Below are 24,006 nucleotides of genomic sequence, written 5' to 3'. Positions count from 1 at the left end.
TGGCCAACATGTCCCAGATACACTAGTCCCACCTGCCCGGATATGGTCATATCTCTCCAAACCTGTCCTATCAATCTACCTCTCCAACTGTTTCTTAAATGTTGGGATAGTTCCAGCCTGAACTAACTTCTCTGGCAGCTTGTTCCATTCATCCACCACCCTTTGTGTGAAACGGTTACCCCTCAGATTCCTATTAAATCTTTCCCCCTTCACCTTAAACCAATGTCCTTTGGTCCTCAATGGGTGCACCAGTTTCCTCCGACATCCTAAATACCTGCAGGCTTATAGGTTAATAGGCCTCTATAAAAATCTCTGTGTGCAGGGAGTGGATTTGAAAGTAGATAATGTAGAACCAGCATGAACGGATGATGGATGGTTGGCATGGACTCGATGGACTGAAGGGCCATTTTCCATGCTGTATTTTCCAATCAATCAATCAATCAATCAATCAATCAATCAATCAATCAATCAATCCACAGTGCTGTCTATATATCTCGTTCCCCGTTCCCCTGACTCTCAGTCTGAAGAAGGGTCTCGACCCGAAACGTCACCTATTCCTTTTGTCCAGAGATGCTGCCTGACCCGTTGTGTTACTCCAGCTTTTTGTGCTCGTCTTCGGTTTAAACCAGCATCTGCAGTTCCTCCCTGCACAATCCATAGTTCCTACTCTTTGACAGAGTTAAAGGACACATACGGTTACATTTAAACAGGGCATATTGGAAACACTCAGCAGGTCAGGCAGCATCTGTGGTTGGTGCTGAATCCTACATCTCTCGCTGCCTTGTTGCATCATGAAAATCAGGCTCTCTGTGTCTCTCGATGGGCTTATTCCCCACAGGAAGGGACTCTTCAGTCGCTGGGAGGAGGACTCTGGTAATAATATTCCTTGTGAATAATATTCCTAGCAGTAAGATCTGTTTGTAGTCACCACAGTTGGGTGTGTCTATTATCCTAAAGATGGGTACGTCAGTGTCTTGACAATTTTTAATATCGACCTGACAAGAAAAGACCAAAAGTAAAAATGTTTGTGGAAGTTTAGCTATGTGTTTTCCATTTTGCTGGTATATTTTAGTTGAAGCTTGCCTTGTATATATTATGTGCAAATGTATATGTGTGTGTGTGCGCGCGTGTACACACATATGTGGGTGTACTGTCTGAGACGAATTATCCTCAATTTTTTTCACGGAAATTAATTTTGCAATTGGTTTATTTTTTTGTCACAAAGCTGTTAATTATTCTGTGCGATATCCAGATGAGTCATTTGTGTAAAATTAATTACAATTATAATGTTGAATATTTATAACAGAAGTAAATTTCTGCAGGATTATGGGAATTAACAAATTAAATCATGACATTATCTAGTAATTAATTGAATTTTGGTCAGAACAACTACACAGTTTTTCGGACATCAGAAATGGGCATTAAAACAGGATTGTTTTCTCTTTTGAAAGAAAAAATAACCAAAAAGAATATTCCAAAGTGCATATTTTGAAGCTTATTGGGGTTGCTTGAACCACACTTGCAATGCAAACATCATTGCAAGTAATGTTTACCATCGGAGTGAAGGTCACTCTCTGATTAATGCATAACTGGTCTGTTTACATTTGCTGCAGTATAAGTTGGTGTTGTACAGGCCATGTAGAAGGGAGAGGAAAACCACAGTGGCAACAGTCTGATTTACTTTAGACAAGTAAGAAGTTCCTTCCTAAATGGACTTGTTTTAGAAATTAAGTTGGCAATCTCCTTGAACCAGTGATTGACTGGATGTAACAAACTAACACTGTTCAGAGCCTGAGTGTTACTTGAGTCAAGAGAGCTCAGACTTTGAACAATCTTGAAGCATCGCATTACAAGTTTGTCCTTTGTTTTTTACAGGTTAAAGATGGGCAAATTGACTGCTGTCGCTGTGTTACTGGCCGCTGTGCTCTTCATTGGAATAGCCAGTGTTGATGGAAAAATTTCTACCCTGAAGGCTGCAAGTCCAAAAACACCCACGAGCACAAAAAGTCGGAACAATCTGCAGAGACAGCAGTCCGTGCTCAGACTTTCAGCTGCAAACATAGACTTTGCCTTACGCCTTTACAGACAAATTGCCGCTCAACCAAGTTCCGTCTCCAAGAATATTTTCTTCTCACCAATAAGTGTCTCTGCTGCTCTGAGTATGTTGTCTCTGGGCGCAAGGGTTAACACACGAGATCAACTTCTGCAGGTCCTTGGGTACGGTAATATGACACAAAATGATGCAGCAGACGTGCATGAAGCATTCAAATACCTCTTGCAAGACCTAACCGCTGAGAATGGCGAACTGCAGTTGAAGCTGGGAAACTCGCTCCACATCCAGCAGGGACTAACTCTTCAAAAGAAATTCCACGATGACACAACACAATTCTACAATGCAGAGGTGATGAACGTTGATTTCAGAAAAATTGACAAAGCAAAAAAGATTATCAACGCTTACGTGAGAAAACGAACAAAGGGCAAAATTCTGGAATTAATTAAAACTCTGGATCCAGGCACCACAATGGTACTTCTCAATTATGTCATGTTCAAAGGTAGGACCTTTTTTTTTAGAAATGATACACACTCGTACACCATAGAATCAAGGGACGTCATGTGAATGGGAAAGAATCAGGTCTTAGCACAATGTTTGAAGAAGTTTTAAACTAAAAGTCAATGATAACCTCTTTCAGATATATATTGTTATAGTAACATCATCATGGAATCAGACAGCACAACAACGGACCCTTACAACCCACCTCATCCATGCCAACCACGATGCCTATCTACGCTGAAGCCATCTGCCCGGGTTAGGCCCGTATGCCTAATGCATTTCCTATTTAAGTACTTGTGCAAATTCCTTTTAAATGTTATGGTAGTATTTACCTCCACTATAACCATATAACATATAACCATATAACAAGTACAGCACGGAAACAGGCCATCTCGACCCTTCTAGTCCGTGCCGAACACATATTCTCCCCTAGTCCCATACACCTGCGCTCAGACCATAACCCTCCATTCCCTTCCCGTCCATATAACTATCCAATTTATTTTTAAATGATAAAAACGAACCTGCCTCCACCACCTTCACTGGAAGCTCATTCCACACAGCTACCACTCTCTGAGTAAAGAAGTTCCCCCTCATGTTACCCCTAAACTTCAGTCCCTTAATTCTCATGTCATGTCCCCTTGTTTGAATCTTCCCTACTATCAGTGGGAAAAGCTTTTCCACGTCAACTCTGTCTATCCCTCTCATCATTTTAAAAACCTCTACTCCGAAGAATAAAGCCCTAACTTGTTCAACCTTTCTCTGTAACTGTAACTACCGCTACCTTCAAGCACATACACACTGCTTTTTGTTTCCTCTTTTTAATTTTTCCTAATTTGAGCATCTCTGGTAGGGCCAACATTTAAAGCCCAACTCCAATCTCATGAGTTCATAGGTGATAGGAGCAGAATTGGGCCATTTGGCCCATCAAGTCTACTCCACCATTCAGTCATGGCTGACCTATTTTTCCCTCTGAACCCCATGCTCCTGCCTTCTCCCCATAACCCCTGACTAATCAAATTCCCCTTGAATGAATGAGTCCTTGTCACAGGCCACCTCATGGAGAGAGTCTGAAGTCACATACAGGTAATGGTGACAGATTTATTCCCCTGAAAGATATCAGTGAACCAGTTATCATTATGTAGATTAGTTGATGATATCTCTGTACATTGTGGACGGGTTGATTGTAATCATGTGTAGTCTTTTCGCTGACCTAATAGCATGCAGCAAATAGTTTTTCACTGTACCTGGGTAGACGTGACACTAAACTAAACCAAACTAAACAAATTGTAGCTGATTAGCTGAATTTAAGTTCCACAGCTTCCACGGTGGGATTTGACCCCAGCTCTCTAGATTGTTAGTCAAGGATTCCGGATTACTGGTCAAATCTTTCAGCACCACCACCATGTTGTTGAAGATATCACTGTAGTTAAATTCAGGATGCAACATTAATGGACTCTCTTCACATAGAAACATAGAAAATAGGTGCAGGAGTAGGCCATTCGGCCCTTCGAGCCTGCACCGCCATTCAATATGATCATGGCTGATCATCCAACTCAGTATCCCGTACCTGCCTTCTCTCCATACCCCCTGATCCCTTTAGGCCACGTCTAACTCCCTCTTAAATATAGCCAATGAACTGGCCTCAACTACCTTCTGTGGCAGAGAATTCCAGAGATTCACCACTCTCTGTGTGAAAAATGATTTTCTCATCTTGCTCCTAAAAGACTTCCCTCTTATCCTTAAACTGTGACCCTTTGTTCTGGACTTCCCCAACATCGGGAATAATCTTCCTGCATCTAGCCTGTCCAACCCCTTAAGAATTTTGTAAGTTTCTATAAGATCCCTCCTAAGTTTCTATAAGATTCACCAATTAGAGAGGGGGTGGCTCCCTGTAGGCAAATGACAACAAAACACATTCACCATTAATATCATTTAGAATCATTGAAAGATATAGAGCACAGAAATAGGCTTTTCATCCACTACATTCATAGCGATCGTTTGGGCCAACAATGCTAGATCAGAGCCTCCTTAGCCTTCGTATTTCAGTGCCTGTTAAAATGTCTTTAAAAATAATTATTGGATCTGATACTGCCACGTCCTTTAGCAGCGAGTTCCTGATATCAACCAGCAACTATGTAGACTCTCACCTCAACTCCCCATTAAAGCTCCTTGGCACTTCAAACACGTTTTATTTTGTTTTTGATACGCCCCAACCATGAAAAAAAGATTCTGATTATCTACCCTATCTAACCAACTTAGAATCTTATACATCTCTATCAGATCATCCTCAACCTCCATCACACCAGGGAATCACACCTAGCCTGTCCAATTTCTCCCATAACTAAAGTCCTCCAATCCAAGCAACATCCTGGTGCATCTCTTCTGCGCTCCCTCCTGGACAATCAGATGAAAGACGAGACCGATATAAAAGCAGATTAGAGAGAAAAAGAGCAAACGTTTCAGGATGTTAACTTTACAAGAAAGAGATATATCTGTTTTTAAAAGAAAATTATTCTTGGCTTCGCCATTTGGTCAAGTCCTTGGAATAATAATTCGGGGAAGAAAGGAAAATGCCTTCGGGGAAATAAGAAGGATCTGCGTTTCATAGGTTGCTGTTAGATTGAGAAAAGAGTCAACGCAGGAATTTAAATTCAATCACTTTTGGAAAGACATTTTGAACAAGTGGTTATTCAGCATATGTACATGCACACACACGCACACGCACGCACGCATACACATGCACGTACGCGCACACACACACGCATACACATGCACGCGCGCACACACGCACACGCATACACATGCACGCACGCACGCACACACGCACACGCATGCACGCGCACACGCACGCACGCACACACGCACACGCATACACATGCACACACCTCTATGTCGGGGAAGATAAAATCCTATTTGCATTGTGTTCCTTCAAACAGTTATCTATATTTTTACTGTAATTGTAAAATTTGCTATTTTGTAGATTCACTTGATAAACCAGATTAGTATAATTGACACCAGATGGGTGACATGTATAGGATGGGCCGAAAGGCCCGTTTTTGATTTATATGTCTCAATGATTCCTTTGCAACCAACCTTTAACCTTTGACGTCTGCTTATTTAACGCCAATTTGCAGGAAATATTTAAGCACAAACGAGGACATAGAAAAATTAAGATCTCCATGACATCCATAATTGTAACCCATGACTTCAATAGTTTTTTTTTCTTTTTCTAATTTATTCTTGCATTGAAAGCAGTGAAGAAGGCGAATGGTATGTTAGCATTCATAGCAAAAGGATTTGAGTATAGGAGCAGGGAGGTTCTACTGCAGTTGTACAGGGTCTTGGTGAGACCACACCTGGAGTATTGCGTACAGTTTTGGTCTCCTAATCTGAGGAAGGACATTCTTGCCATAGAGGGAGTACAGAGAAGGTTCACCAGACTGATTCCTGGGATGTCAGGACTTTCATATGAAGACAGACTGGATAGACTCGGTTTGTACTCGCTAGAATTTAGAAGATTGAGGGGGGATCTTATAGAAACTTACAAAATTCTTAAGGGGTTGGACAGGCTAGATGCAGGAAGATTGTTCCCGATGTTGGGGAAGTCCAGAACAAGGGGTCACAGTTTAAGGATAAAGGGGAAATCTTTTAGGACCGAGATGAGGAAAACTTTTTTCACACAGAGAGTGGTGAATCTCTCGAATTCTCTCCCGCAGAAGGTAGTTGAGGCCAGTTCATTGGCTATATTTAAGAGGGAGTTAGATGTGGCCCTTGTGGCTAAGGGGATCAGGGGGTATGGAGAGAAGGCAGGTACGGGATACTGAGTTGGATGATCAGCCATGATCATATTGAATGGCGGTGCAGGCTCGAGGGGCCGAATGGCCTACTCCTGCACCTAATTTCTATGTTTCTATGTGGTCAACACTGGTTATGCTGGCATTTGATCTCCATCCCTGACATGAGAAGGTAGTTTACAGTCAACATTGGTTGGTCTGACATCATGTATTTTGTATGGCCACATGTGAAGAATATCAATGAATCAGGTGAGTTTTAACAATAATCTTGTAATCTCATATTTACCACCTACAGGGATTGACTTTTTCTTATTTCTAGATAGTGCTGGAATGTAACATCCCCAGCTACCAAGCTGAGATTCTAGATAGTGTTGGACTGTAACATCCCCAGCTCCAAGCTGAGATTCTAGATAGTGCTGGAATGTAACATCCCCAGCTCCAAGCTGAGATTCTAGATAGTGCTGGAATGTAACATCCCCAGCTCCAAGCTGAGATTCTAGATAGTGCTGGACTGTAACATCCCCAGCTCCAAGCTGAGATTCTAGATAGTGCTGGAATGTAACATCCCCAGCTACCATGCTGAGATTCTAGATAGTGCTGGACTGTAACATCCCCAGCTCCAAGCTGAGATTCCAATTTATGACGATCAATGAATTAGAGCTTTTGTTGTTTCTCTAGCAACTTTAAGAGTACTGGGTATCTGGTATTACATGTATTATTTATTATATAAAATATTGATTTTGATGGATACAGATGTCTGAAACCAAAAGGCATAGGTTTAGGGGAGGGTTGAGTAGTTAAAGAGAATTTGAGGAGGATTTTTGCAATCTGGCAATCTGCAATCTGGAACAAACTTCCTGAGGAGAGGATACAAGCAGGTACACTCACAATATTTAAGATGACCACTTGAATTATCAATACATAGAAGCTTACAGATCTAGTGTTGGTAAATGGAATTAGTACAGAAGAGAACCCAGAGACCTGGGTTCGATCCCAACTATGGGTGCTGTCTGTACGGAGTTTGTACGTTCTCCCCAAGACCGCGTGGGTTTTCTCCGAGATCTTCGGTTTCCTTGCACACTCCAAAGACGTGCAGGTTTGTAGGTTAATTTGTTTGGTGTATGTGTAAATTGTCCCTAGTGTGTGTAGAATAGTGTTAATGTGCAGGGATCACTGTGGTTGGCACAGACTCGGTGGGCCGAAGGGCCTGTTTCTGCGTTGTATCTCTCAAAACTTGATAGTTGGCATGGACATTGTGGGCCGAAGATCCTTTTTTTTTTGTTATATGATTCTCTGACTCGGGTTCACTCAGGGCGCTTACAACCTGTCCAGGCCAACACTTATATTGCAGTTAAAATCCTTCCTTGCCTTTCCTCACTGATACCTATCAATGTAACCTTCCTTTAACCATATAACCATATAACAATTACAGCACAGAAACAGGCCATCTCGGCCCTACAAGTCCGTGCCGAACAACTTTTTTTCCCTTAGTCCCACCTGCCTGCACTCATACCATAACCCTCCATTCCCTTCTCATCCATATGCCTCTCCAATTTATTTTTAAATGATACCAACGAACCTGCCTCCACCACTTCCACTGGAAGCTCATTCCACACCGCTACCACTCTCTGAGTAAAGAAGTTCCCCCTCATATTACCCCTAAACTTCTGTCCCTTAATTCTGAAGTCATGTCCTCTTGTTTGAATCTTCCCTATTCTCAAAGGGAAAAGCTTGTCCACATCCTTTTCCTTCCAATTCTCATGAATCTTCCTTCTAAATACATTCATGATATTAACTCCAATTGCTTGCTATGTGGCAAGTTCCACATTCCTGCTGCTCTTTGGGGAACACAATTTCTTGGGAGTTTTCTGAGGACTTGTTGTGATTATCATATTGATGGAATAAATAAAACATGAAATCCATTGCCCACTGTGACCACTTCCTCCTCTAGCTCTCCCTGACTCTGTAGAACATGTTAACACCATGTCTGAGGTCTCTCTCACTTCATTTGAGCACTAGTGAAATTGATTCAATCATTGCAATTAAAAAATAAGGTGGTTGTGCAGTGGTTAAATTAGTGGACTAGTAATCCAGACTCTGGTTGTGCTCTTTTGCATATTGGAAATATTCTATCTGCCTCCAAACTATTAAAACCTTTCTTCATTTTAAAGATTTAGAATCATAGTCATGGGGTCACACAATATAGAAACAGACCCTTCGGCCCAACTTGTCAATGCCGCCCAAAATGCCCCATCTACTCTAACCCCACCTGCCAACATTTGGCACCTATCGCTCTAAACCCTTTCCTATCCATATACATGTCCAAAATTAGTTTAATTGTTGTTATAGTACGTGACCCAACTACCTCCCCTGGCCATTCATTTCATATACCATAACCATATAACCATATAACAATTACAGCACGGAAACAGGCCATCTCGACCCTTCTAGTCCGTGCCGAACACGTATTCTCCCCTAGTCCCATATACCTGCGCTCAGACCATAACCCTCCATTCCCTTCCCATCCATATAACTATCCAATTTATTTTTAAATGATAAAAACGAACCTGCCTCCACCACTTCCACTGGAAGCTCATTCCACACAGCTACCACTCTCTGAGTAAAGAAGTTCCCCCTCATGTTACCCCTAAACTTCAGTCCCTTAATTCTCAAGTCATGTCCCCTTGTTTGAATCTTCCCTACTCTCAGTGGGAAAAGCTTTTCCACGTCAACTCTGTCTATCCCTCTAATCATTTTAAAGACCTCTATCAAGTCCCCCCTTAACCTTCTGCGCTCCAAAGAATAAAGACCTAACTTGTTCAACCTTTCTCTGTAACTTAGTTGCTGAAACCCAGGCAACATTCTAGTAAATCTCCTCTGTACTCTCTCTATTTTGTTGACATCCTTCCTATAATTAGGCGACCAAAATTGTACACCATACTCCAGAATTGGCCTCACCAATGCTCATCATACCCTCTACTCTCTGTGTGAAAAAGTTGCCCCTTAGGTTTCTATTAAATCTTTTCTCTCTCACCTTAACTTGTGATTTATGGTTCTTGATACTCTTACTCTGGGGAAAAGTCTATGTGCCTTCACCTTATCTATTCCCATCCTAATCCTAAACACCTTTATAAGATCACCCCTTCAGCCCTTTGTGCTCCAGGGCATTAGGTCCTAATCTGCTCATTGTCACTAAATAACGCAGGACCTCAAGTTCGGAATTTGAGGCACCGTTCACTGGGTACTTCAATCTGATAATGGGTCAGAAATGGGGTAAATTATCCCAATCAACATTTCAGGCGTTTCCTCTCAGCAGTTTCAATTGCATCTAAGCGGAAATCCCACAGCTGAAACGATGTTCATTGTGTCTGAAGAAGGGTTTCGGCCCGAAACGTCGCCTATTTCCTTCGCTCCATAGATGCTGCAAAAATATGATCAGAATAAAAGGAACAATAAGAAATACACATCCTATTGATTTGATAGATCATACACTTTAAGAGAGAACTAGTAAGGTGGGAATTAAATAATTCACCGTGATAGAAATCATATCGACATACCAAGAAGCGTAGCCACATTAATGTTTTATCTCGATAGCTCAGCCTTACTGCTCCCATCTGAAAGAGTTAAGTGAAAACATTTGTCTTCCTACATCAAGAAAGGAAAAAAAAAACCCTCCTTGGGCAAGGTGATTGGAAATGCACCATTGACTAGTAATATTTGGTGACACGTAAGCAAGGGAATCCATCCATCCTCATGCAACGCCATGTAAGGAGTCTGAGGGAACAAATATATAAAACATAGTGTGATGGAGCCTCAATCCTAGTTGCTTGCCCAAAGCAAAAAATATAGAAACATAGAAACATAGAAAATAGGTGCAGGAGTAGGCCATTCAGCCCTTCGAGCCTGCACCGCCATTCAATATGATCATGGCTGATCATACAACAGTATCCCGTACCTGCCTTCTCTCCATACCCTCTGATCCCCTTAGCCACAAGGGCCACATCTAACTCCCTCTTAAATATAGCCAATGAACTGGCCTCGGCTACCCTCTGTGGCAGAGAGTTCCAGAGATTCACCACTCTCTGTGTGAAAAAAGTTCTTCTCATCTCGGTTTTAAAGGATTTTCCCCTTATCCTTAAGCTGTGACCCCTTGTTCTGGACTTCCCTAACATCGGGAACAATCTTCCTGCATCTAGCCTGTCCAACCCCTTAAGAATTTTGTAAGTTTCTATAAGATCCCCTCTCAATCTTCTAAATTCTAGAGAGTATAAACCAAGTCTATCCAGTCTTTCTTCATAAGACAGTCCTGACATCCCAGGAATCAGTCTGGTGAACCTTCTCTGCACTCCCTCTATGGCAATAATGTCCTTCCTCAGATTTGGAGACCAAAAACTGTACTCTATACTCCAGGTGTGGTCTCACCAAGACCCTGTACATATATAATGGCAGAAACAATAAACTGCAGATGCTGGTTTACAAAAAAGACTCGTGGTGCTGGAGCAACTCAACAGGTCAGGCAGCATCTCTGGAGAACGTGGACAGGTGACCTGTGTGTGAAGGAACTGCAAATGCTAGTTTAAACCAAACATAGACACAAAATGCTAGAGTAACGGGCAGCATCTCTGGAGAGAAGGAGTGGGTGACGTTTTGGACTGAGACTAAGGTCTGAAGAAGGGTCTCGACCCGAGACGTTACTCATTCCTTCTCTCCAGAGATGCTGCCTGTCCCGTTGAGTTACTCCCAGCATTTTGTGTCTATCTGTGGATAGGTGACATATCAGGTTGGCAGCTACTTACCGTATTTAACTTTGGAAATTTAGAAATCCAAGTAAGTAAGTAAGTTTATTGGCCAAGTATTCACATACAAGGAATTTGCCTTGTTGCTCTGCCCACAAGTAACAACATGACACACAGTGACAGTTACGAATAACTCAGAAAACACTAAACATTAATAATAATAAAACATTAATGATAAAGCACCATTGATCAAGCATGTGAACCAACAAAATACCTGATCAAAGGGAGGCTACAGATTTTTGGCTGTTGAGTAGAGCAACTACTCGTGGATAAAAACTGTTTTTCTGTCTGGCTGTGGCAGCTTTGACAGTCCGGAGTTGCCTTCCAGAGGGAAGTGATTCAAAGAGTTTGTGGCCAGGGTGAGAGGGGTCTGAGATGATCTTGCCCGCTCGCTTCCTGGTGCAACTGCTTTTATGGATTCTTTACTAACATAAGTATCCAAGCATCCATGCCTTAGAGTCTACTTAGAATCATAGTCATAGAGTTATGGAAACAGGCCCTTCAGCCCACCTTGTCCATATGACCAAGTTGGCCTACAGAAATAGACCTATTTGCCTGCATCTTGTTGTAGGCTGAAGGGCCTGGTCTGATCTTTGTTCCATGTTCAATGTCGATAAAATAAACAGTTCAAGGATCTATTTCCCCTAGCGGAGGTCAGTAATGGGGGTATTAAATTTAACTTGAAGTTAATTGGCAGAAGGTTCAGAGGAGAACTGAGATAAAAATGATCACACTGAAGTGGTAAACATTTCATTGCCCAAATTATAGCTTGGGGCAGCCATTTCTTCCATGTTTAAATGGTCTGTAGATGAGCACAATCTTCAGCCATAACCTTCAGGGCTTTGAAGCAGGGGCTGCAAATTGGAGTTAACATGACTTTGAATTTTGGGTGGCAGGAATAAGATTGGCCAAATAGTTTCCTTCTGTGCTGTAAATGTCCATGATATCCATGACCTGGCTGCAAGTGCACAATGCATTCCCCATGTACAACGAAGAACACATCTCCACCTGTGAATATTAATGGTTTACACTGCGAGAGAGATCTAAAGATGGGTAAGAACAAGATGAGATTTGATAACAGCCTTAAATGAACATTGGCAAAAGTCCTTGTTTTAGTTTAGTTTAGAGATACAGTGCGGAAACAGGCAATAGACAATAGGTGCAGGAGTAGGCCATTCAGCCCTTCGAGCCATATCCCTTGACTCTGCTTTCTTTAACAGCTCTATCTAACTCTCTCTTGAAAGCATCCAGAGAACCGGCTTCCACCGCCCTCTGAGGCAGAGAATTCCACAGACTCACAATCGTCAGTGTGAAATAGTATTTCCTCATCTCGGTTTTAAATGGTTTACCCCTTACTCTTAAACTGTGGCCCCTGGTTCTGGACTCCCCCAACATCGGGAACATGTTTCCTGCCTCTAGCGTGTCCAAACCCTTAATAATCTTATATGTTTCAATAAGACACCTTCTCATCCTTCTAAATTCCAGAGTGTACAAGCCCAGCCGCTCCATTCTATCAGCATATGACAGTCCCGCCATCCTGGGAATTAACCTTGTGAACCTACGCTGCACTCCTTCAATAGCAAGAATGTCCTTCCTCAAATTTGGAGACCAAAACAGCGCACAATACTCCAGGTGTGGTCTCACTCAGGCTCTGTACAACTGCAGAAGGACCTCTTTGCTCCGATACTTAACTTATGTTATGAAGGCCACGTCCAAACTCCATACAGACAAGCGCCCGTAGTCAGGATCAAACCCAGGTTTCTGGCGCTGTAATGGGCCTGTCCCAAGTACGCGACCTTGGCTCGCAAATTACGCCACCTCGTGGTCGCTTGAGGCGTACGGGCACCGTATGGCCGCGCGGGGCCGATCCCACTTAGAAGCGCGGAGTTGTGCGGGGTTGGTCCCGACATCGTGCGGGGCTCCGAAATTCTTGCGGTGGCCGAAATCTTTGCGTGCCAACGGCTTGTCGGCACACAGGCGCATTGCGGTCGTACACAGCGTCTTGACATCATACGCAGCGTTTTGACGGTCGTACGCAGCGTCTTGATAGCATATGCCTAGCGTGTGGCATTGCGTGATGACGTCACCGCCCAACGCCGTGCAACGCCCAAATTCAGTCGGCCCGCCTCCTGCCCAGCTGATTGGTAAGCATAACCATGTGGAGAGGATGATTGCACTAGTGGGAGAGTCTAGGACCAGAGGGCATAGCCTCAGATTAAAGGGATGTACTTTTAGAAGGAATTTAGAAGAAACACAATTTAGAAGTCAGTGGCATTCTCTGCGTCATAGGGTGGTGGAGGCAGGTTCTCTGGATGCTTTCAAGAGAGAGCTAGATAGGGCTCTTAAAAATAGCAGAGTCAGGGGATATGGGGAGAAGGCAGGAATGGGGTACTAATTGGGGATGATCAGCCATGTATATATTGAATGGCGGTGCTGGCTCGAAGTGCCAAATGGCCTACTCCTGCACCTATTGTCTATTGTCTATTGTCTATGACGTAAAAGTCACGCGCGAACTTAACACGTACTTAGCGCGAACTTCGCATGAACTCCGCTTCCGGTTGGTTGTGCCAAACGCACGCAAGCGCATGCAAGTGGGACAGGCCCTTAAGGCAGTAGCTCCACTGCTATGCCACCCATGTCTTTCACAGTAGTGCGTGACCAGCTCCGTGTGGTATTTCATGATCTGTCTTTGTGTTTGTAGGTAAATGGGTGAGACCCTTCGACCCCCTGAACACATACGAAGCTGACTTTCACGTCGATGATACAACAACAGTTAAAGTTCAAATGATGAAAGGCAAAGGAAGATACGCAATGAATTACGATGACAAACTGTCCAGTTCCGTGATTCTGGTTCCTTACAAAGGAAATGTTTCCTTGGTACTAATACTACCAGATCCGGGGAAACTGGCTGGGGTTGAACAGAATCTGACCATTACCAATTTTCAAAACTTTGCTATTTTCCTTAAGGATTGGGTGAGTTGCTGCCACAATGAAAATAATAAATATGCAGAGATGAGCTTGTGGGGAGACCTGATAGAAGTATATCAAATGATGAGAAGTAGAGATAGAGTCAGAACCTTTATCTCAGGATGTAGAAAAAATCAAATACTAGAAGGCGAGAGGTGAGAGGGACAAAGTTTAAAAGAGATTTGTGGGGCAACTATTTTACAATGAGGGTGGTGAGTACCTGGAACACGCTGTGGTTGAGATACCATTTAAGACACTTTGGTAATCAACAATTGGAGGGAAATGGATGATGTGCAAATAAGTCCGTGATGGTCTTGGCATCATGTTCAGCACAGACATCGTGGGCCGAAGGGCCTGTTCTTGTGCTGTACTGTTCTATGTTTTATGATACGTTAGAGTTGGTTACAAAAAGGGGGAGAATTATTGCTTTGGGTCAGATTTTCTTCAGTAACTTGGTAATCCCTTAAGCAACTTGCCCATGAAAGGGGGAATGGCAAAAAGAGTTGGGGTTTGTGACACAGATTTTGCATTCAGCTGCTAAATGATGGTATTTACCCTTGATCTTAAAGAAACCAACACACAATGACCCAAGAAGTCTTGTGTCTTGGATTGCAATTTTCCTGATGTTATTATTAATTCTTCAGATCATATGGTGAAACTCCCGGCTTCCATCAAAAGTGAGGCCTTCAAGCTAAATGCGCAGCCGATCAGGAAGTTAAAAATGCTCTCATTTGTAAATTAATTTTTTAACCGTGTTTTAGAGAATGCATTGAAGTTTGAGGCATTCACTTGCTTAAAGCAGAAGCCAAATAACATAATCAAACATTAATAATGTAAATAATGGCATTTAAAATTATTTTAGAAAACACAGAATTTTGAAATAATTCTTCTCAGGAAATTTGAGTCCAAATATAAAATTAGTTGTTCAAGAATGGTGTAGTTTTTCCATCAGTGCTTTATTGAAGGGTAATTAATAACTAATTTTCAACAGGGCATTCCTGGTTTCCTCCCACATCCCAAAGATGTTTGTTTTCGGGTCAATAAATGTCCTTTGTCCTTTGTCCTAATTGTCATATTGCCCCTAATGTGTAGGAAGTGGATGAGAAAATGGGATAACAGAGAACTAGTATGAATGGGTGGGTGATCGATGGTCAGAATGGACTCATTGGGCAATCAGCCTGTTTCTATGCTGTATCTCAAAACCAAACTAAAGTTTGCAGATTTAGCACCAAGGTATCACTGATTGCGATTTCTCAATCCCAAATGTATGTTCAAACGGGCAGATAGCAAACATTGCTCTCAGTTTCATGTGTTACCGTCAATGTATAAGATTTGCACATTCGGTATTGCAATCGTGACATCCAAACCTGTATTTGCAAGTGAGAAACTATCTATACTTTAAGTAGATATTTAGCATCCTGCAATTTTAGATTAAATGCTTTTGAACTGGAAAGTTTCAAGATCAATGGACCTTGATCCGACTGAGATGAGAAGAACTTTTTTCACACAGAGAGTGGTGATTCTCTGGAACTCTCTGCCACAGACGGTAGTTGAGGCCAGTTCATTGGCTATATTTAAGAGGGAGTTAGATGTGGCCCTTCTGTCTAAGGGGATCAGGGGGTATGGAGAGAAGGCAGGTACGGGATACTGAGTTGGATGATCAGCCATGATCATATTGAATGGCGGTGCAGGCTCGAAGGGCCGAATGGCCTACTCCTGCATCTAATTTCTATGTTTCTATGTTTCTATGAATTAAGTTATGCCAGAGATCCACCTCAAATATACACCAGAAATGAGGGCCCTTGCACTAATAAAACAAGTACTGCAAGAATGATATCACATGCATTGAAACTCAAGAAGATGTGAACTTTCTTGGGCTGTGTGTTCATTCATGAAGTAAGTTGGTCTTAACAAGCTGTACAGCATAGTGCCATCTCCTGCAAGGATTTTCAGTGTGTGAATTCGAACACTGTGGTAGACACAGCAGTGAGGGAGGCAAGTCAGTTAATTACACGGAAATGTGACACAACAACACGTTTGGTGAGTGCAGATGCTCCGTTAAAAGCAAGAATCATGAGGTTACTCTTCAAGTCATAATGTTCTTCCAACACTTCAAAAATAACCCCTCCCTGTCTACCTGACTTCCAGTTATGTTAAACGGAGTGAAGCTGTTGCTATTTCCTCAGTCATATTAATTTAATCAGGCAGGAAATGTTAGGCCTTACAAAGACAACTTTATTGATGCAAAATCGTTAATTTTAGTTCATTTTAGAGATACAGTGTGGAAACAGGCCCTTCGGCCCATCGGGTCCATGCTGACCATGATCACCCAGACAAAGCATATGGTTCCACCTCCATTTTATTCACAAAAATCTTTTATTTTTGAGGAAATCAACTTTTTGAAGTGCTGTCAGCATATTCATAGATGCATAGAATAGTTCAGCACAGGTATGGGCCCCACAGCCCACAATATCCATGCTGAATATGATGCAAGGTTAAACTAATCCCCTTTGCCTGCATGTGATCCATATCCCACCATTCTCTGCATATACATATGCCTATCAAAAAGCCTCTTAAATGCCACCTTCATATCTACCCCCATCATCTCCCCGGTAAACGGTTCCAGGCACTCATCACTCTATGTGTGAAAAAATTGCCCCCACACATGTCCTTTAAATTTCATCCCTCACCTTAAACTATGCCCTCTAGTCTTTGATATCTTCGACTCTCTGGGAAGAAGCATCTGACTGTCCACTCTTTCCATGCCTCTCGCAATTTTATATATTTCTATCAGGTCCAACACTCCAGAGAAAACAATCCAAGTTTGTCCAACCTCTCCTTGTACGAAATACCCTCTAATCCTGGAAGCATTCTGGTAAACCTCTTCTGCACACTTCTCAAAACCTCCAGATCCTTCCTGTAATGGGGAAACCAGAATTCCACATTATACTCCAAATGCAGCCTAACCTATAAAGCTGCAACATGTCATCCTGACTCATATTCTGTGCCCCAACTGTGCAGGCAGGCATACCATATGCCTTCTTCACCACTCTATACCTTCTTGTGTTGCCACTTTCAGGGGACAATGGACTTGGACCCCAAGATCCTTCTGCACATCAAATCTGTTAAGGGTTTTGCCATTAACTGTATACCTTCCCATTACGTTTAACTTCCCCAACATCTCATGCTTGCTCTGATTAAACCCCGTCTCTGTAGCTGATCTATATCCCACTGTATACTTTGTAGTCTTCCTCACTGATCGCAACTCTACTAGTGATGGTGTTATCTGCAGACTTGCCTACCAACCTATCTACATTTGTGTCCAAGTCATTTATATATATCACCAGCAATGGGGGTCCCAGCCAGCACAGATCACTGCAGACCTCCACAGGTTACAGGCCTCCAGCCAGAATAACACTCTTCCACTGCAACCCACTGCCTTCATAAGTTCATAAATTCATGAAGCAGAATAAGGCCATTCGGCCCATCAAGTCTATTCTGCCATAGAAACATAGAAACATAAATTAGGTGCAGGAGTAGGCCGTTCGGCCCTTCGACCCTGCACCGCCATTCAATATGATCATGGCTGATCATCCAACTCAGTATCCCGTACCTGCCTTCTCACCATACCCCCTGATCCCCTTAGCCACAAGGGCCACATCTAACTCCCTCTTAAATATAGCCAATGAACTGGCCTCAACTACCCTCTGTGGCAGAGAGTTCCAGAGATTCACCACTCTCGGTTTGAAGAAAGTTCTTCTCATCTCGGCTTTAAAGGATTTCCCCCTTATCCTTAAGCTGTGACCCCTTGTCCTGGACTTCCCCAACATCGGGAACAATCTTCCTGCATCTAGCCTGTCCAACCCTTTAAGAATTTTGTAAGTTTCTATAAGATCCCCTCTCAATCTCCTAAATTCTAGAGAGTATAAACCAAGTCTATCCAGTCTTTCTTCATAAGACAGTCCTGACATCCCAGGAATCAGTCTGGTGAACCGTCTCTGCACTCCCTCTATGGCAATAATGTCCTTCCTCAGATTTGGAGACCAAAAGTGTAAGCAATACTCCAGGTGTGGTCTCACCAAGACCCTGTACAACTGCAGTAGAACTTCCCTGCTCCTATACTCAAATCCTTTTGCAATGAAAGCTAACATACCATTCGCTTTCTTCACTGCCTGCTGCACCTGCATGCCTACCTTCAATGACTGGTGTACCATGACACCCAGGTCTCGCTGCATCTCCCCCCTTTCCCAATCGGCCACCGTTTATATAATAATCTGCTTGCCCGTTTTTGCCCCCAAAATGGATAACCTCACATTTATCCACATTATACTGCATCTGACAAACATTTGCCCACTCACCCAGCCTATCCAAGTCACCTTGCAGTCTCCTAGCATCCTCCTCACAGCTAACACTGCCCCCCAGCTTAGTGTCATCCACAAACTTGGAGATATTGCCTTCAATTCCCTCATCCAGGTCATTAATATATATTGTAAATAGCTGGGGTCCCAGCACTGAGCCTTGCGGTACCCCACTAGTCACTGCCTGCCATTGTGAAAAGGACCCGTTTACTCCTACTCTTTGCTTCCTGTTTGCCAGCCAGTCCTCTATCCACATCAATACTGAACCCCCAATGCCGTGTGCTTTAAGTTTGTATACTAATCTCTTATGTGGACCTTGTCGAAAGCCTTCTGGAAGTCCAGATACACCACATCCACTGGTTCTCCCCTATCCACGCTACTAGTTACATCCTCGAAAAATTCTATAATATTCGTCAGACATGATTTACCTTTCGTAAATCCATGCTGACTTTGTCCAATGATTTCACCACTTTCCAAATGTGCTGCTATCCCATCTTTAATAACTGACTCTAGCAGTTTCCACACTACCGATGTTAGACTAACTGGTCTGTAATTCCCCATTTTCTCTCTCCCTCCTTTCTTAAAAAGTGGGGTTACGTTTGCTACTCGCCAATCTTCAGGAACTACTCCAGAATCTAAAGAGTTTTGAAAGATTATTACTAATGCATCCACTATTTCTGGAGCTACTTCCTTAAGTACTCTGGGATGCAGCCTATCTGGCCCTGGGGATTTATCGGCCTTTAATCCATTCAATTTACCCAACACCACTTCCCGGCTAACCTGGATTTCACTCAATTCCTCCAACTCCTTTGACCCGCGGTCCCCTTCTATTTCCAGCAAATTATTTATGTCTTCCTTAGTGAAGACGGAACCAAAGTAGTTATTCAATTGGTCCGCCATATCCTTGTTCCCCATGATCAACTCACCTGTTTCTGACTGCAAGGGACCTACATTTGTTTTAACTAATCTCTTTCTTGATATGTTCCAAATGTAACCCAGTTCTGAATCCATTTATTTTTATTATTGGTCACAAAATACAGACATTGCAATGTTTTAAGCTTTAGCAGTCCTGATTATATCTCTGAACCAGAAAGTTATTAATTTAAGCTTCTGCAGGGCTACAGGCATCTCCTTCCGGGTGGGAATGGGGCAATTCCTCATGCGTTCTATTCCCCCCCCCTCCTCGACACAATAGTCAGAGGCTGGGTTGAACTCAACAGAGCTGGGAGCACAGAACATGCCTGCTCACTCACTGAGTCAGTGAGGCCTGGCTGGCAATTGCACTAACCATGCCCGATCACTCTTCCTCTCAGCTGTTTCTGTCAACCTCTGTTCATTTCTGACTGAGGAATACTTCTCAGGAGCGGAGCCCTCTCATAACCTGGCGATTGCCTGTAAATAACCCCTTGTTAGTGGTTGCCACTCAGTTGAGCCTTCCTGGAAAATAAGCACATTCACAATGAGAGTGGATGTCACGTAATCCCATGTCACACTCCCTGTCCTGAAACAACTCCTCGGACGGAGACTGTTTGCTTTCTGGGGAATTACCAAAGACATCCTCAAACTGTGCTCTACCCTGTGCATTGGGAAAACTGGGAATGTATTTCTATTAAACGTAGGGGTCACCATAAGAAAAACTCAAGAGAGAATTAATATCTATATGACACTTTTGGACAACAGGTTTGTGGATCTACGCTTTCCAAAGTTGATGTTAAAGTCGTCCTACCAACTCAAACACTTACTGATGACAATGGGCATCGTCGATCTGTTCACTAAGAATGCGAATCTCTCCAAGATAACCAGATCTGCGCCAGTAAAGATGTCAAAGGTAAAACATTTTCATTTTCAACAGAAAGACGTAGGAATTTTTTTTTTTTTCACTTTGACATAAGTTCGTAAAACATGTTTTAGTTGAAGATAGACGCAAAATGCTGGAGTAACTCAGTGGGACAGGGAGCATCTCTAGAGGGAAGGAATGGGTGACATTTCGGGTCGAGACCCTTCTTCAGTCTGAAGGATCCAGACCGTACTTCAGTCCGAAGAAGAAATCTAAATAGTTATCCTCAGAAGAAATAATTCTATCTTGCCTTTTTTCACAATCTTTCTTTCAGGAGTTATTTCATGCAATATTTTACTTTGCAGGAGCCAAAAGTAATTTAAGAGCAATCGCTGTCGGGAGCAGATGTGAAAGTGGGATAAAACAATAAAACCAGTGTGAACAAGTAATCAATGGTTGACTGACTCAGAGGGCCATCGGGCCTGTTTCCATGCCGACTATTATCCACAGTGGTAGCCCCTTGCCTTAACACATGATACCCTGGTGCATGGTATAACTAGTAAATAAATACCACCCTCCAAAATGTCTTGATCTTTGTTAGCTAACTATAATACCAGCTGGTTTAGCAAAGCATTGAAATGCCATGAATATTTCTGACATTCAGATCCATCAACAATTCTGAATATCTCTAAAATCCAAACTAACCTGTGGCTGCTGAGGGCAGCTCATGGGCAGGCTGAGACCACCTGCAGTGTTGCAGGCTGTGGCCCTGGAAACCATGAACAAAGGAGATCCAATGTCAGAGAACAACGAGTTATAATTGGGATGAGCCAGAGCACACGTTGATAATATAACCATATAACCATATAACAATTACAGCACGGAAACAGGCCATCTCGACCCTTCTAGTCCGTGCCGAACACATAATCTCCCCTAGTCCCATATACCTGCGCTCAGACCATAACCCTCCATTCCCTTCCCGTCCATATAACTATCCAATTTATTTTTAAATTATAAAAACGAACCTGCCTCCACCACCTTCACTGGAAGCTCATTCCACACAGCTACCACTCTCTGAGTAAAGACGTTCCCCCTCATGTTACCCCTAAACTTCAGTGCTATAATGTTCTGAGAATCATGTTGCAATAAAAATAGAGATCAGATAGATTTACAATGACAGCAGCTGGCACCAGCAACTGAACAAGAAAGGGTACGGGTGTCAGCGGTTATGGGTAGAAGGCAGGAGAATGGGGTTAGGAGGGATAGATAGATCTGCCAAGATTGAATGGTGGAGTACACTTGATGGGCCGAATGGCCTAATTCGGCTCCTGTCACTTATGACCTTATAAAGTGGCTTCTGGCCCATACATAGAGCACAGCTGCATCACAGTATATAGAAACCTAACTCACTCAAAACCTTACAATTCCCTGGGAGAAAAAACAGGCCAATTTTGTCTTAGGATCGTGAGATATAGATCATCAGCTTCAGGAGATCCATCCAGCATTGATCATTCTGAGCACCACCATCCTTCTCATTGAGTTATGAAGGAATACTACCAGAATTATGCTGTGTTTATTTTATTTTATTTTAGTCTAGTTTCGTTTAGTTAGTTTGCATTAGTTTCGTTTATTATTGTCACATGTACCAAGGTACAGTGAAGAGCTTTTTTGGTGTGTGCTATCAATTCAGCGAAAAGACTATACATGATTACAATCAAGCCGTCTACAGTGTACAGATACCGGATAAATGTATAATGTTTAGTGTAAGACAAAGTCAGTAAAGTCCGATTAAAAAGTTTTAATATTTCCAATGAGTAATGCCCCTGTCCCACTTAAGAAGCCTGAACGGAAACCTCTGGAGACTTTGCGCCCCACCCAAGGTTTCCGTGCGGTTCCCGGAGGTTTTTGTCAGTCTCCCTAATGGTCGAAAGCGGTTTTGCTTCTTCTATGTTCCGCCGATTATTTCAAAACATTCAAAACCGGCCGCGACTAAAAATTGCGATGCTAGTTGCAGGTGGTTGCTGGAGGTTGCAGGTGGTTGCCGGAGGTTGCAGGTGGTTGCCGGAGGTTGCAGGTGGTTGCCGGAGGTTGCAGGTGGTTGCCGGAGGTTGCAGGTGGTTGCCGGAGGTTGCAGGTGGTTGCCAGAGGTTGCAGGTGGTTGCCGGAGGTTGCAGGTGGTTTGCGGAGGTTGCAGGTGGTTGCCGGAGGTTGCAGGTGGTTGCCGGAGGTTGCAGGTGGTTGCCGGAGGTTGCAGGTGGTTGCCGGAGGTTGCAGGTGGTTGCCGGAGGTTGCAGGTGGTTGCCGGAGGTTGCAGGTGGTTGCCGGAGGTTGCAGGTGGTTGCCGGAGGTTGCAGGTGGTTGCCGGAGGTTGCAGGTGGTTGCCGGAGGTTGCAGGTGGTTGCCGGAGGTTGCAGGTGGTTGCCAGAGGTTGCAGGTGGTTGACGGAGGTTGCAGGTAGTGGAAGGTAAGACCTTTTTTTCCCTCAGTTCTATTCCACCAGGGAGGTCTTACCTTCCACTACCTGCAACCTCCGGCAACCATCTTCAATTAGCATCGCATCCGGCTTTGAATAAAAAATTACCGATTTTTAAAACGGCAACCTATTTTTAGTCGTGGCCGGTTTTGAATTTTTTTAAACAATCACCTGAACATAGAAGAAGCGGAAACCACTTTCAACTATTAGGGAGACTGGCAAAAACCTCCGGGAACCTCACGGGAACCTTGGGTGGGGCGCAAAGTCTCAGGAGGTTTCCGTTCAGGTTTCCTAAGTGGGACAGGGGCATAGGACTGCATTCTAGCTGGTGAGAGGACGATTCAGTTGCCTGATAACAGCTGGGACGAAACTGTCCCTGAATCTGGAGGTGTGCAATTTCAAACTTCTGTAGTACTTGCCTGATTGGAGAGGGGAGAGAGAATAGGGAATGATGGAGATGAGACTGGTCCTTAGTCGTGCTGGCGACCTTGCAAAGGCAGCGTGACGTGTAGATGGAGTCAATGTAAGGGAGATCAGTTTACGTATGGACTGGGTTGCGCCCACAATTCTGTGCAATATCTTGCGGTCTTGGATGAAGCTGTTCCCAAACCACGCTGAGATGCATCCTGATAAAATGCTTGCTACGGAGCCTCTGTAAAAATTAGTGTGGGCTGTTGGGGACTTGCCAAACCTCCTACACCTTCTAAGGAAGCAGAGGCTTCTTGTGCTTCGATGTGGCTGGTCCAAGACAGATTGCTGGTCATATCTATTCCTAAGAACAAATCTTTCGACCACCTCTACTTCAGCATAGGTATGTGTGCCGCTTTGCTTCCTGAAGCCTTCCTCACTGAAAATCTATCGTACTCTAGGGGAGCATGGAACCAAGTGGAGCTATTTGAAAGAACCACAAAGGCACAATGAATAACCTTCACTGAATGAGTCAATGCTTTGACCAGTAGTGTGGGGAAAAAACTGCAGGTGCTGGTTTGAAGAAGGGTCTCGACCCAGAACATCACCCATTCCTTCTCTCCAGAGATGCTGCCTCTCCTGCTGAGTTACTCCAGCATTTTGTGTCTATCTTTGCTTTGACCATTTACTGCAGCCTAGTTTTAACAAGGCACAAGTGGTTTGTTGGGAAAGTTGAGGGATATAAGCCCATGTATATAAGAGACAAAGTGTTCAGATTTGATTTCATTGCCAGCCTGCTGATTACACAATCTCAACAAGGCTGATTATTGTTCCATCTTAAGCATATTATAACGTTGCTAATCTGTACAGAAATATTTAACA

The 24,006-nt window shown here is 43.2% G+C and overlaps 1 protein-coding gene across 1 annotated transcript in view; it reads left to right on the top strand.

Moving 5' to 3' along the window:
* Window positions 1-1,595: 1,595 nt before the first annotated feature.
* LOC129700580 (alpha-1-antiproteinase-like) overlaps window positions 1,596-24,006 on the top strand; it is a 60,654-nt gene continuing 38,243 nt past the window's right edge. Inside the window, exons 1-3 of the mRNA XM_055641198.1 lie at window positions 1,596-1,690; window positions 1,876-2,552; window positions 13,843-14,114. Of these exons, the coding sequence (XP_055497173.1) occupies window positions 1,883-2,552; window positions 13,843-14,114 (942 nt within the window). The 5' untranslated portion in view covers window positions 1,596-1,690; window positions 1,876-1,882. The remainder of the gene's footprint in view (window positions 1,691-1,875; window positions 2,553-13,842; window positions 14,115-24,006) is intronic.

Source organism: Leucoraja erinacea, chromosome 9 (assembly GCF_028641065.1).
Source record: "Leucoraja erinacea ecotype New England chromosome 9, Leri_hhj_1, whole genome shotgun sequence".
Taxonomy (NCBI): Eukaryota; Metazoa; Chordata; class Chondrichthyes; order Rajiformes; family Rajidae; genus Leucoraja; species Leucoraja erinaceus.
This window is presented reverse-complemented; position numbering and strand designations above follow the sequence as displayed.